The sequence below is a fragment of the Macaca nemestrina genome, chromosome X (assembly GCF_043159975.1).
Source record: "Macaca nemestrina isolate mMacNem1 chromosome X, mMacNem.hap1, whole genome shotgun sequence".
NCBI lineage: Eukaryota > Metazoa > Chordata > Mammalia > Primates > Cercopithecidae > Macaca > Macaca nemestrina.
The window spans coordinates 36021429-36034433 of record NC_092145.1 but is presented as its reverse complement, the minus strand read 5'-3'; the positions used below and the strand labels follow the sequence as shown (position 1 = coordinate 36034433).

At 47.2% G+C, this 13005-nt stretch overlaps 1 protein-coding gene across 8 annotated transcripts in view; it reads right to left on the bottom strand.

Moving 5' to 3' along the window:
- Positions 1-13005, bottom strand: part of SEPTIN6 (septin 6) — an 80993-nt gene that overhangs the window by 31614 nt on the left and 36374 nt on the right. For all 8 annotated transcript variants that reach the window (XM_011718524.2, XM_011718519.2, XM_011718522.2 and 5 more), the window contains exons 4-5: positions 7403-7589; positions 3482-3643 (exon numbers count right to left, since the gene is read on the bottom strand). In XM_011718524.2, the coding sequence (XP_011716826.2) occupies positions 3482-3643; positions 7403-7589 (349 nt within the window). The remainder of the gene's footprint in view (positions 1-3481; positions 3644-7402; positions 7590-13005) is intronic.

The window sequence follows — 13005 nt, the reverse complement described above, 5'->3', positions numbered from 1 at the left end:
AACCTTGAGAGATATCAGAGTATGAGTTGAAAATAGCATGCAACAAGACCTCGCTCTCCCTTCCCTTCCCCCTCAATCTAAAATAAGGTTTTCTGGAGTCACCCATAATCCAAGGTGGTGGCTGGGACCTCATTACTCTCATTTCCTGCCATAAAAATCCCTCATGGTGACAGACAGGACATTGTCCAGTCTTCTCCACTCAGGCAACAGCCTTCTTCCACTTCTTCCAATCCAGCTCCTATGACAATTGGCTGGGATGGCTGAGGCTGTGGGGTTGGAGTCAAATCCAAAATGAAAGACCAGCACCAATTCCTCCTACCACCCAAGCCTAGGATGCATCCTGAGGATGCAGTTTCATACACCACGGCTTGTGTGAAGACTCTGGGGACTTTTGACGTAGTTGTTCGGTGGCAGGCAGGCTAAGCAATCGTCTGTGTATATTTGATAGCACCCTCTTTCCCATCACAGCGCATGTAACACAAAGCACTCACATGCAAGCTCCTCTCACAGGCATGCCAATTCCAGGCACACTAGATGTGGGGCCACTCCTCTCTTTCCCACTCAAAAAAACCACGTGGATTAGCCGAGCAAGGTGGTGCATGCCTGTGGTCCCAGCTACTCAGGAGGCTGAGGCAGGAGGATTACTTGAACCCAGGAGGTGGAGGCTACAGTGAGCTGAGATTGATTACATCACTGCACTCCAGCCTGGGCGACAGAGCGAGAGCCTGTCTCAAAAAAAAAAGAAAAAAAGAAAAAGAAAGAAAAAAAAAGCACAGTGGGATGCAAGGGAGTAAGTGGTGAGTGATTTATAATAGGGATAATCCTGAATCCATTGGAATTCCCTCCCTCCCTCCCTCTTTCTCCTTCCTACCTTCCTTCCTTCCACTGGAATTCCCTCCTTCCCTCCCTCTTCCCTCCCCTCCTTCCTTCCTTTTTGTTTCTTTCTTTCTATTTAGTTTTTTTTTTTCTTTTTTCTTTTCTTTCCTTTCTCTCTCTTTCTGGATTATTTTTTTTTTTGGTGAGACAGGGTGTTGCTCTGTCACCCAGCCTGGAGTAGTGCAGTGGCACGATCAGGGTTCACCGCAGCCTCAACTTCCCGGGCTCAAGTAATCCTCCCGCTTTAGGCCGCCCACCGACCAAGTAGCTGAGACTACAGGTGTATGCCACAGCACTAGTTAATTTTTTTTTTTTTTTTTTGAGATGGAGTTTTGCTCTTGTTGCCCAGGCTGGAGTGCAAAGGTGCAATCTCAGCTCACTGCAACCTCTGCCTCCCTAGGTTCAAGCGATTCTCCTGCCTCAGCCTTCCAAGTAGCTGGGATTACGGGCATGCACCACCACACCCAGCTAATTTTGTCTTTTTAGTAGAGACGGGGTTTCTCCATGTTGGTCAGGCTGGTCTCGAACTCTTGACCTCAGGTGATCCACCCACCTCGGCCTCCCAAAGTGCTGGAATTACAGGCGTGAGCCACTGCGCCTGGCCACCAGTTAATTTTTTTTTTTTTAATTTCAGTAGAGATGAGGTCTTGCTATGTTGTTCAGCCTCGAATTTTGTTTTTCAAAGTGAAACACAATTATGAGTAATAAAGGACCCAAAATTCCTTCTCAGCCATAACAGCATGCTTGACAACTGCTGTTGCCTAGCTTGGGGGTTTCCAGCCTTGAGGTTGAGCCTACCCTAGGCTCAGTAGGAGGCCAGAGCTGAGCTGAGAACAGAGCCCAGGATGACTGTCACTCCTAATCCACGAGGTACAAAGATGTGGTTCTATGTGACATCTTGAGATGGCTGACAACTCTCAGTCCCTATTTATTCTTAGCAAAGCAAACCACAAGCCTGAAAGCTGCTTGGTGACTTAGGGCATCAGTGTTCGGAAGGTCTCTATGGCGACTGATGTCCTGAGGTGGCTAGACGCTTCCAGACATCAATGCCGGTGGCACCTAGACAACACTTCTCACGAGGCTCCCGTTTTTCTGCAGACTAGGCTGTCTCTTCATAACAGAGCCTAGTTTCCATCAAAATGCCCTGACTTCTCGAGAGGACAAGCACTAATCTTTTTTAATTTTTCCATGCCCATGGCCGGTCAGAGAAGACCTATCTCCACCTGCCACGCTCCAGAGAACCTTACCCTTGAACCAGATTTGTCTAAGGTGGTGATGGTGATAACAAACACATCTCGGGTGTACTGATGGACAGGAAGTCAGGCGAGACAATGACTTGCTGCCCTGCTATGCTAATTTGTTGGCCAATTCATAGGAGGTGGCAGCTGATGTCGTAATGATAACTTAGAGGGCAGTGGCAGCAGGAAAGTTTTCTAAAAATGGCTTTTATTACAAGGCTTTCCTGAGTTTGGCTATACCCAGGCATTATGTCATTAGGAAAAACTGATGCCACTCAATAGAGAAAAAGAAATCTGTTCCCAAAGCAGACGCTTTCTGAAAGCTATTAGCTGTCTGCTTGAAATCACAACATTGAAGATTTCACAGCAACAGCAACACATTGTAAGGAAGCATTAGGAGATGTTTGCCTCTCTGCCTTCTTTATTAGTCATTCCTCTAGTAGGGAAAAGTGGGGGAGGAGAGGAAAGATGGCAAGCTTTCTTTTTTTTTTTTAAATTCATTCACACTTAATAAAGCAAAACATAACCCTGATTTTTTTTTTTTTTTTTTTTTTTTTTTTTGAGATCAGTCTCGCTCTGTCGCCCAGGCTGGAGGGCAATGACGTAATCTTGGCTCACTGCAACCTCTGCCTCAGCCTCCAGAGTAGCTGGGATTACAGGCGCACACCACCACGCCTGGATAATTTTTGTATTTTTTAGTAGAGACGGGGTTTCGCCATGTTGGTCAGGTTGGTCTCAAACTCCTGACCTCAGGTGATCCACCCGCCTCAGCCTCCCAAAGTGCTGGGATTACAGGCCTGAGCCACCATGCCCAGCACACCCTGATATTTAAAAATAACATCTCTCGGTTGCAGTGAGCTGAGATTGTGCCACTGTACTCCAGCTTGGGCAATGGAATGAGATCCTGTCTCAAAAAAAAAAAAAAAAAAAAAAGAGTAAAAGAAAAAAAAAAGAGTTAACTACACTAAGATGGATGGTGAAGATGTTTTGCTGCTCTTTGGTAAAATAATAATAATAAAGGGGTCAGCGTGGTGGCTCACACTTGTAATCCCAGTACTTTGGGAGGCTGAGGCAGGAGGACTGCTTGAGCCCAGGGGTTCAAAACCAGCCTGAGTAACATAGCAAGACCCCATCTCTACAAAACATTAAAACATTAGCCAGGTGTGGTGAGTGCACCTGTAATCTCAGCTACTTGGGAGGCTGAGGCAGGAGGATCCCTTGAGCCCAGGAGTTCAAGGCTGCAATGAGTTGTGATCACACCACTGCACTCCAGCCTGGGCAACAGAGCAAGACTCTGTCTCTAAAACAAATTAAAATAATGATAATCATCATAAAAAGCAAATGGTCAGGAAATTGCTCCCACTCACATTCATGGTTCCATTGATCTCTGCTACTGACTCATCATCTGTAGGAAACTGATAGATCTGGACTCCGTTGCTGACAAGCTCGCTGGTGATTTTGATTTTGAACTTCGTTAGCTCACTCTTCGAAATGGCATCTGCTTTGGCAATGATGGGGATGATGTTCACCTAGGGAGAGGAGGGCAAAGCGGGGTCATTGTTGGTAACCTGCAACTGATAGCAGCATCACCTAAGACTTCCACCAGCTGCCAGAGGGAGCCGCTCAGCCCAGTGGTCAAGGACTGGCCGCTTCTGTAGCCAAATGACAATACAATAAACGACAAGTACTAACTGTGCTAGGCACTGAACTAAGTGCTTTACATGAATTAGCACAATTAATCCTGACAATAACCCTTCTTTCCAGGAGGTATTATTACTATTTTGCCAATGAGAAATTAAGGCATAGGGAGGTTAAGTAACTTGTCCAAGGCCATGGAGCAGGTAAGTAGCAGAACTGGGATTCGAATCCAAACTCAGCCTTATTCCTAAGTCCATAGTCTTAAGCATGAGCTGTCTACCAGTTCAGATCCAAACTGATGAGCTGTATGATATCTTGGTATCAAGGTTACTGCTTGGGAGATATGAAGCAGAAAGGTGATAGCTGGGAATCTGTGGCTGACAGGGGAGAGGTGGCCTCTTCTTGCTAACAGTAAATTGTTCCAACCCATCGAGTCCGGGCTAGCCCCAGCCGGGCGTGATATGGACCCACATGAGAGATGGCAGGGAAAGGAGGCAGGACAGTGCTCAGCGAGGATGTACACCTGGCTCTCTTTCTGGCAAGAGACACTGAATAACCAACTCGGTTAGGTGAGGAAGAACCTCTAGTTACAATTTGATCTGAGACTTATGCAAAAAGAATTATACTGCCTGAGTCTCATGATTAATTTCTGAGTAAGAAAAGCAGTATAAATGCCCAATTTCAGGCATCAGGAGAAAGGCCTAATGCCAACCAAAAGTTCAGTCCACCTGAACCCTAATCCTTGAAATTGCTCCAAGAAGGGACAAGGCTTTTACTGTCAGAAGGTAAAGAAACTTGAAATGCACGCGTGTTTGTGAGACAGAGCACACTAAGGTCAAGTTGACATGGAGAGCATAATCATTCCTGCCAGGAGACTCCAACAGGGGGGTGGGGGGGTGGGGGAGTGGGGGGCATAGGTGGCACTCAGGCCCCGGGCTCTGAAAGGGGAGTCTGGGAGCACCAGACGTGAAAGATAAATCCTGCCTCCTTTGCACTTTGGCTTAGGAGTGCCTCTGAAGGCTGATACCACACAGGTGGTGGGTCAAAGAAAGACTGAACCTTGGAGGCACCTCCCTTGAAGTCTTTCGCGGGCAGAGGGGTCAATGCCCTTGCCAAGATGAAACAGCAGGCAGAGCCTATTCTCCTTGGCACTTTCGCCAAGTCCCCATTGACACACCATAAACATATATCAGGCTGGGAGCAGTGGCTCATGCCTATAATCCCAGCACTTTGGGAGGCCGAGGGGTGGATCACCTGAGGTCGGGAGTTTGAGACCAGCCTGGCCAACATGGTGAAATCCTGTCTCTACTAAAAATAAAAAGTATCCGGGTGTGGTAGCGCATGCCTATGATCCCAGCTACTCGGGAGGCTGAGGCAGGAGAATTGCTTGAACCCGGGAGGCGGAGGTTGCGGTGAGCTAAGATCGTGCCATTGCATTCCAGCCTGGACAACAAGAGTGAAATTCCATCTCAAAAAAAATTAATTAATTAATTTAAAAAAATATATATATATACAGACACACACATATATATCAAAGGTTTAACTCAGCCCATCCACCAGGCCTGCAGCCATGTGGCTCACCAATGCCCCTATACAGGACATGCAGGGCATGGCCACATTTCAAGAGCAGCCTTTTATTCATGGGCCATGAGCCCATTGCTGCAAAAAATGAAAAACCGCTCCTATTCTGATGAGAGCTGAAATTCAGTTTTAGAGTGGATGTGCTACTAAATGGCTGCATGTAAATTCGATTATTATTGTTTGGTATATAGTCTTGCTCTGTCACCCAGGCTGGAGTGCAGTGGCATGATTCCGGCTCACTGCAACCTCCACTTCCAGGTTCAAGTGATTCTCCTGCCTGAGCCTCCCCAGTAGCTGGGATTACAGGTGTGCAACACCATGCCCAGATAATTTTTGTATTTTTAGTAGAGACGGGGTTTCGCCATGTTGGCTTGGCCAGGCTGGTCTCGAACTCCTGACCTCAGATGATCCGCCCACCTTGGTCTCCCAAAGTGCTGGGATTATAGGCATGAGCCACCAAGCCCAGCCTAAATTCAGTTTTTGTAAAATAAAAGACCATGGAGTCAGAGCTAGGTCCAAATCCCAGACCCATTTCAAGTTGTCTGAGGTTGAGCAAGTGACTTGACTTTCTGCCCCTCAATTTCATCATGAGTGAAATGGGAATAATAATAGTACTCACCGCTGGATTATTGGAAGGAAAAAATAAAATAATGCATATAAAGTACTCATCACAGCATCTGGCACACATTAAATGGTAGGTGAAAATGTAATTAGGCTTTCTGAAGAATCCCGTGATCAATTCTTTTGTAAAGCAAATAATCCTCTAACATGAAGAATCATTGTATAATTTATACATGGTATAGAATTTGCATTTTTAAGTTTTTTGTTTTGTTTTGGCTTTTTTTTTTTTTTTTTTTTGAGACGGAGTCTCGCTCTGTCGCCCAGGCTGGAGTGCAGTGGCCGGATCTCAGCTCACTGCAAGCTCCACCTCCCGGGTTTACGCCATTCTCCTGCTTCAGTCCCGAGATGGGACTACAGGCGCCCGTAACCTTGCCCGGCTAGTTTTTTGTATTTTTTAGTAGAGACGGGTTTTCACCGTGTTAGCCAGGATGGCCTCGATCTCCTGACCTTGTGATCCGCCCGTCTCGGCCTCCCAAAGTGCTGGGATTACAGGCTTGAGCCACCGCGCCCAGCCATGGTATTTTTTTTTTTTTTTTGAGATGGAGTCTTGCTCTCTCACCCAGGCTGGAGTGCAATGGCCCAATCTTGGCTCACTGCAAGCTCCACCTCCCAGGTTCATGCCATTCTCCTGCCTCAGCCTCCCAAGTAGCTGGGACTACAGGCGCCCGCCACCACGCCTGGCCTTTTTTTGTATTTTTAGTAGAGACGGGGTTTCATTGTGTTAGCCAGCATGGTCTCGATCTCCTGACCTCGTGATCCACCCACCTCGGCCTCCCACAGTGCTGGGATTACAGGCGTGAGCTACCACGCCCAGCCAAGTTTTTCTTAAAGCAAGACGATGCCTGATTCCCACAGCCATCTTTCTCGGGCATAGAAGCATTATAACATGGGGTCACAGATCTGAGTGTCACAGAATCTGCACTCTACCAGTAGCTAGCAATATGACAATGAGCAAGTCACTTAACCTCTCAGAGCTTCAGTTTTCTCTTCTGTAAAATGAGGCTAACAATAATGTGTACTTCATGGGGTGGGCATATAATGAGGGTTTTAATGTTAACTGCAATCATAAAAGTAATTATTGATAGTAAGAATGGTAACTTTCAAAGTCAAGTTTGCATGTTTGATTCTAGCCAGTTAACAATGGGACAAAGAAAAAACAGCTTTCCATTGCCAAAGCCTTTGCCCTTAGACCCAGGGAGCCGTCTTGCTAGTCTCCAAGACGGATCAGGGCAGAAAGACAGCTCAGGGCAAGCCCATCCCTAGTGCTGGGAAAACAGATCACAAAGTGTATGATGCTGGTGCTGGATCCATAACACCATCTTTATGGAGGGACAGGGAATGAGGGAGAGGATGAGGATGCCACAAATCTCTCCCGGAATCCCACATCTACTTTGCACAAGAGATCAGTAAGGGTGAGCCCCCAGCGCCCCCGCCCCTGCCTCCTATACCTTACTGTCCAGCTTCTTCATAGTCACTAGGTCCAGAGACTTCAGGGAATGACCCGTGGGGGCAATGAAATACAAGCAGACATGGATCCGGGAGTCATGGTAGGTGTGCAGCACTCTTCGGATCTTCAGCTCTTCCTGCAGGTAGGCCTCGAATTGTGCGTCAATGAATTCCACGATGGGCTTGTAGCTAAAAAGGACAGAGGTGAACCCCATCAAAAACTTGGATTTTGACCCTGTCCCTTTTGGAAGTTTCAAATGCCCTCTGTAATCCTGACTCTCTCCCATCCAGCTGCATTTCTCCATCTCCCTTCAGTGGGCCTCCGATCTTGTCAGCGTGGCCACCTTCTTGGTCTCTACGTGAGCCAAACATATGCCCATCTGTGCACCTTCACTAGAACGCCCCTTTCTCTCTCCTCATCCCAATTCTGCCCTCCCAGACCTCAGGGCTCAGCTTAATGCCCTCCTCCTTCCTACGGCCTTCCCCACGTATGCCAGAAATCCCTTCTGCGAGTCAGGGGCATAACAAGAAATGGCATTCAATTACTTATTGTTGCTTCACAAAGATTCTCTCAACTAGATTGTCTTCCTAAAGGGCAGGGCCTGTGAAGGGCACTTCTCTGTCCCTCAGAGGGTCCCAACACAGCATGGAGCTCACTGGCCGTATCTGTAGAGGGGCTGATTTTCCTCCAAGCTGGGCTCATGTCTTTGCTTCCTTTATGTTGCCCTACAGTGCCTAGATGAGAGCTGGGTACACAGTGGGTAACGAGACCTCTCTTTGGCCCACTGCTGGGCAATCTTGTGAGCACATTCAAGGCTTTTGCTCATTCTTGCTAGGTTTAGTGGAGCTCCCCACTTGGCTCCCCCCAAGGTCAAGATATTTTTCTGATTCTCATTTCTGCCAAGGTGGTGACTTTAAAATCTAAGTATTCAGGCCAGGCACAGTGGATCATGGCTGTAATCCCAGCACTTTGGGAGGCTGAGGCGGGCATATCTCCTGAGGTCAGGAGTTCGAGACCAGCCTGGGCAACATGGCAAAACCTCGTCTCTACTAAAAATACAAAAATTAGCCAGGTGTGGTGGCTCATGCCTGTAGTTCCAGCTACTCAGGAGGATGAGGCAGGAGAATCGCTTGAACCCGCGAAGCAGGGGCTGCAGTGAGCGGAGATCACGCCACTGCACTCCAGCCTGGGCAACAGAGTGAGACCCCGTCTCCAAAAACAAACAAACAAACAAACAAAACTAAGTATCCAGGCAAAATCTGGTAAAGCTACTCCCCCCTGCACACCCTGCACACGTGGACACAGGCCTGCCAGCTCACTGAGTCTCCACACACGGCTCCTCTAGGTGGCCCCCAAGTCTTGCCAAGGCTTCTTAAACAACAGTCAGCCCTCTATGTCTCTCTGTCCTGGGCCTCCCTGGGAAACTTCCCTCTCTCCCTTTCCCAGTCCCCTCCCACGTCATCCCTGTCACCCCTACAGCCTCCTTCTGCTTTAACTAGGTCAGCTTAACTCAGCTCTGCCTCTTGTTCTCATCTCTCCTATCTGTCTGCTGCCTCTCTGGCTGAGGGGCTGCCTCCCTTCAGGCTAGAAGAGGCTGGTCATGTGGGCCCAGGGCAGGGAGTTTTCAGATACCGCTGCCAGAACAGAACATGATGATCAAAGGAGGAGCTGGGTCCAGCCAATGCCTCCTACCTGCAGTAGCTCCCAGGCTGAGCCTTTTTGAAAGATCCCCCTAGTAGAGAAGGGGGAAATAGCCTTTTAAAAGAGAATCACAGGATCTTAGATTCTGAGAGCTGCAGCCAGAGCTGAGATCCAGGTTCAGGCTATCTCTGGAGCCCCAGAGAAAAATCTTTTATTTTAGATGGAGTTTCGCTCCGTAGCCCAGGCAGGACTGCGGTGGCGCGATCTCCGCTCACTGCAACCTCCACCTCCTGAGCCCCAGAGAAAACTCTAAAAACACAGTCCTTTCTTTATTCCTTTGATCCCTCTGAGCCACTGTTCTGAAGGGTAATCGCATCAAAGAATCTCTTGGTTGCAAAGATCCTTAGAAGGTTCCTGACGAATTTGGAGTGAGGGTGGGGGATGTATCCCCTAGGCTTATCTAATTAATTTTTGGATGTTTTGCTGATTTGAAATAGTTGATGATGGCACTGCTTCATTTTTTTTCTCAATTACATTACTTTTTTTTTTTAACTTCATTTTTTGCTTTGCAGAAGGAATCAAAGGAGGAAAGAAAATAAAGCTAAAAAGTACATTTTTTAGCTCCCCCCGCCCCACCCCGGAATCTGTAGTGATACCCTGTGCCTGTCTTACTGCAATTGCCTCTGGCTCTCGGAAGCTCCCAAAATGTACATGGATCAGACCAGCCAAATCAGCCAATCAGCCACCAGGATTTGGTGCAGACGAATCCTAAATGGGTGATTTCTCTTCTTCTTATTCATCTCTGTATCCTCCACGTCTAGCCTGCTGTCTGGAACATAGTAAAGTTTCCCCTGCTGCTCTGTGTTCCCTCCACCCCCGGCCTTAGTGACTCATCTTCCCACGGTGGCCACCTCTCTCCCACACTCTGTTGTGCTGCTCACTGGACTCCAGTGGGTGGTAAACTAAATCTTTATTCTTATAGGCTACCTCCTCCCAAACTGCTTCCTTCCTCTAAATGACACCTGACTATCCTTCAGAGATGCTGCTTTTCTCATGTCCTTCTCAACTGGAAATTTCTTCATCTCCACACCAAAGTCCCATGGATGGGCAGAGAGCGCAGCTTTCTTCTAGCTCTTGATTCCCTTGCTCACTGTGATCTCCTCATCTCCTCCATCTTCGACCAAAACCAGCTCCAACAGACTCCATCCCTCCCCATCACTACTGATAATCTTTGACATTTCAAGACAGCCGTTCTTAACACGGGGTTCATGGACCTCCTAGGTTCTGTGAATAGAATTCAGAGGATCTGTGAACTTGGATAGGAAAAAAATACATCTTTTTCACTAATCTCTAACTGAAGTTTAGCAGTTTCTTCAGCTACAGACATAGGTAACAATCTATAGTAATGTTAGGAGTACCTGTGATTTCATAACCAATAGAAATCACTGATACCATCATTTCCCATTCCAGTTGTTGCAAATAGCTCAAAATGGCATTTATACTCATTACATCCAAATTCTGATAATTATTAAGCCTGCATATAGATATTATTACTTCCAGAATTGATAGAGAAGCACATAGATTACTAAGTCACAATTTTTAAATATTTTAATAACTATTTTTAGTATACTTGGTATATTTTAGGCATTTAAAAACATTATTTTGAGAATGAGCCCACAGGCCTCACTAGATTGCTAACGGGGCCAACGGCACAAAATAACCCCTGGTCTAGACAATAATTCTTATTCATTTTGGATAATGATATGTACTATGAAGATACTCCAATAGGATAATGGGATATACATGTGATTGAGGGTTCAACTACTTTAAATACAGTGATCAGGGAAGGCTTCTCTAAGGGTGTGACATTTGAGCCGCAAGGATGAGGATGAGAGAGCCATGGAGAGATCTGGGCGAAGAGCATTCCAGGCAGAGGGAAGAGCAAATGTGAGGATGGTCCTGAGGCAGAAGCCAGTCTGACAGGTTTGAGCAATGGGAAAAAGGCCAGGGAGGTGGGACTTGGTGAACCCAGCTTGAGTAAATTATTCACAGTAGCCCAAAGGTAGAAACAACCCAAATGTCCATCAACTGATGGCCGGATAAAGAAAATGTGGAGGCCGGGCGCTGTGGCTCACGCCTGTAATCCCATTACTTTGGGAGGCCGAGGCGGGCAGATCACGAGGTCAGGAGTTCCAAACCAGCCTGACCAACAGGGTGAAACCCCGTCTCTACTGAAAATACAATAATTAGCCAGGCATGGTGGCGGGTGCCTGTAATCCCAGCTACTCAAGAGGCTGAGGCAGGAGAATTGCTTGAACCCAGGAGGCAGAGGTTGCGGTGAGCCGTGATTGAGCCACTGCACTCCAGCCTGGGCAACAGAGCGAGACTCCATCTCAATAAATAAATAAATAAATAAATAAATAAATAAATAAATAAAATAAAGAAAATGTGGAGGCCAGGTGCGGTGGCTCACACCCGTAATTCCAGCACTTTGGGAGACCAAAGCAGACGGATTACCTGATGTCAGGAGTTCAAGACCAGCCCTGCCAACATGGTGAAACCCCACCTCTACTAAAAATACAAAAATTAGCCAGGCATGGTGGTGGGCACCTGTAGTCCCAGCTATGTGCGAGGCTGAGGCAGGACACTTGCTTGAACCTGGGAGGTGGAGGTTGCAGTGAGCCAAGATTGCACCACTGCACTCCAGCCTGGCCACAGAGCGAGATTCCGTCTCAAAAAAAAAAAAAAAAGACTGTGCCTTATTTCTTAGTATCTCTGACACCTCACACTGTACTTGTCACATAGTAGACATTTAAGTTTATAAAGTGGGTAATTAGCCAGGCCTGGTGGTGGGCGTCTGTAGTCCCAGCTACTTGGGAGGCTGAGGCAGGAGAATGGCGTGAACCCAGGAGGCGGAGGTTGCAGTGAGCCGAGATTGCACCACTGCACTCCAGTCTGGGTGACAGAGCGAGACTCCATCTCAAAAAATAAAAATAAAATAAAAAAGTTTATAAAGTGGACTAGGTTTCCACAGCAACTTGGTTCTCAGTCTTGTGAATTCTCTCAAATCTGCCCCTCCTCTCTATCCTCAAAGCTTCTCTTCCTGTTTAAACCCTCATCATCTCTCCCATCCTCAAGAGTTGCCCCTGACCTCCTTGTCCCCCTCTAGACTGGCCTTGTGTATTTCTCCCGGCTCAGACAAGTTTTCTTTTTTATCTCTTTTTCAGAGATGAGGCCTCGCTCTGTTGCCCATGTGGGGGAACAATGGCATGATCATAGCTCACTGTGACCTTGAACTCATGGGCTCAAGTGATTCTTCTGCCTCAGCCTTCTGAGTATCTGGGACTACAGGTGTACACCACCACGCCTGGCTAATTTTTTATTTTTTTGTAGAGACGGGGTTTCTTTATGTTACCCCAGGCTTGTCCTGAACTTTTGGGCTCAAGTGATCCTCCTACCTTGGCCCCACAAAGTGTTGGGATTACAGGTAAAAGCCACCACGCTTGACCTAAATTTATTCATGCAATAACACCTATTCTCAGCCGGGCTCGATGGCTCACGTCTGTAATCCCAGCACTTTGGGAGGCCGAGGCGTGCAGATCATGAGGTCAGGAGATTGAGACCATCCTGGCTAACGTGGTGAAACTCCCTCTCTACTAAAAATACAAAAAAAATAAAAAAATAAAAAATAAATTAGCCGTGCGGGGTGGCAGGCGCCTGTAGTCCCAGCTACTCGGGAGGCTGAGGCAGGAGAATGGCGTGAACCCGTGAGGCCCAGCTTGCAGTGAGGCGAGATCACGCCACTGCACTCCAGCCTGGGAGACAGTGCAAGACTCCCGCTCAAAAATAAATAAATAAATAAAATAAAATAAAAGAATACCAATTCTTCCTTTCTCACAGATAACCTCTATTTTCAGTTTGCTGATTACTTTTCCAGACCTTTTTCTATGCATCTACACACAC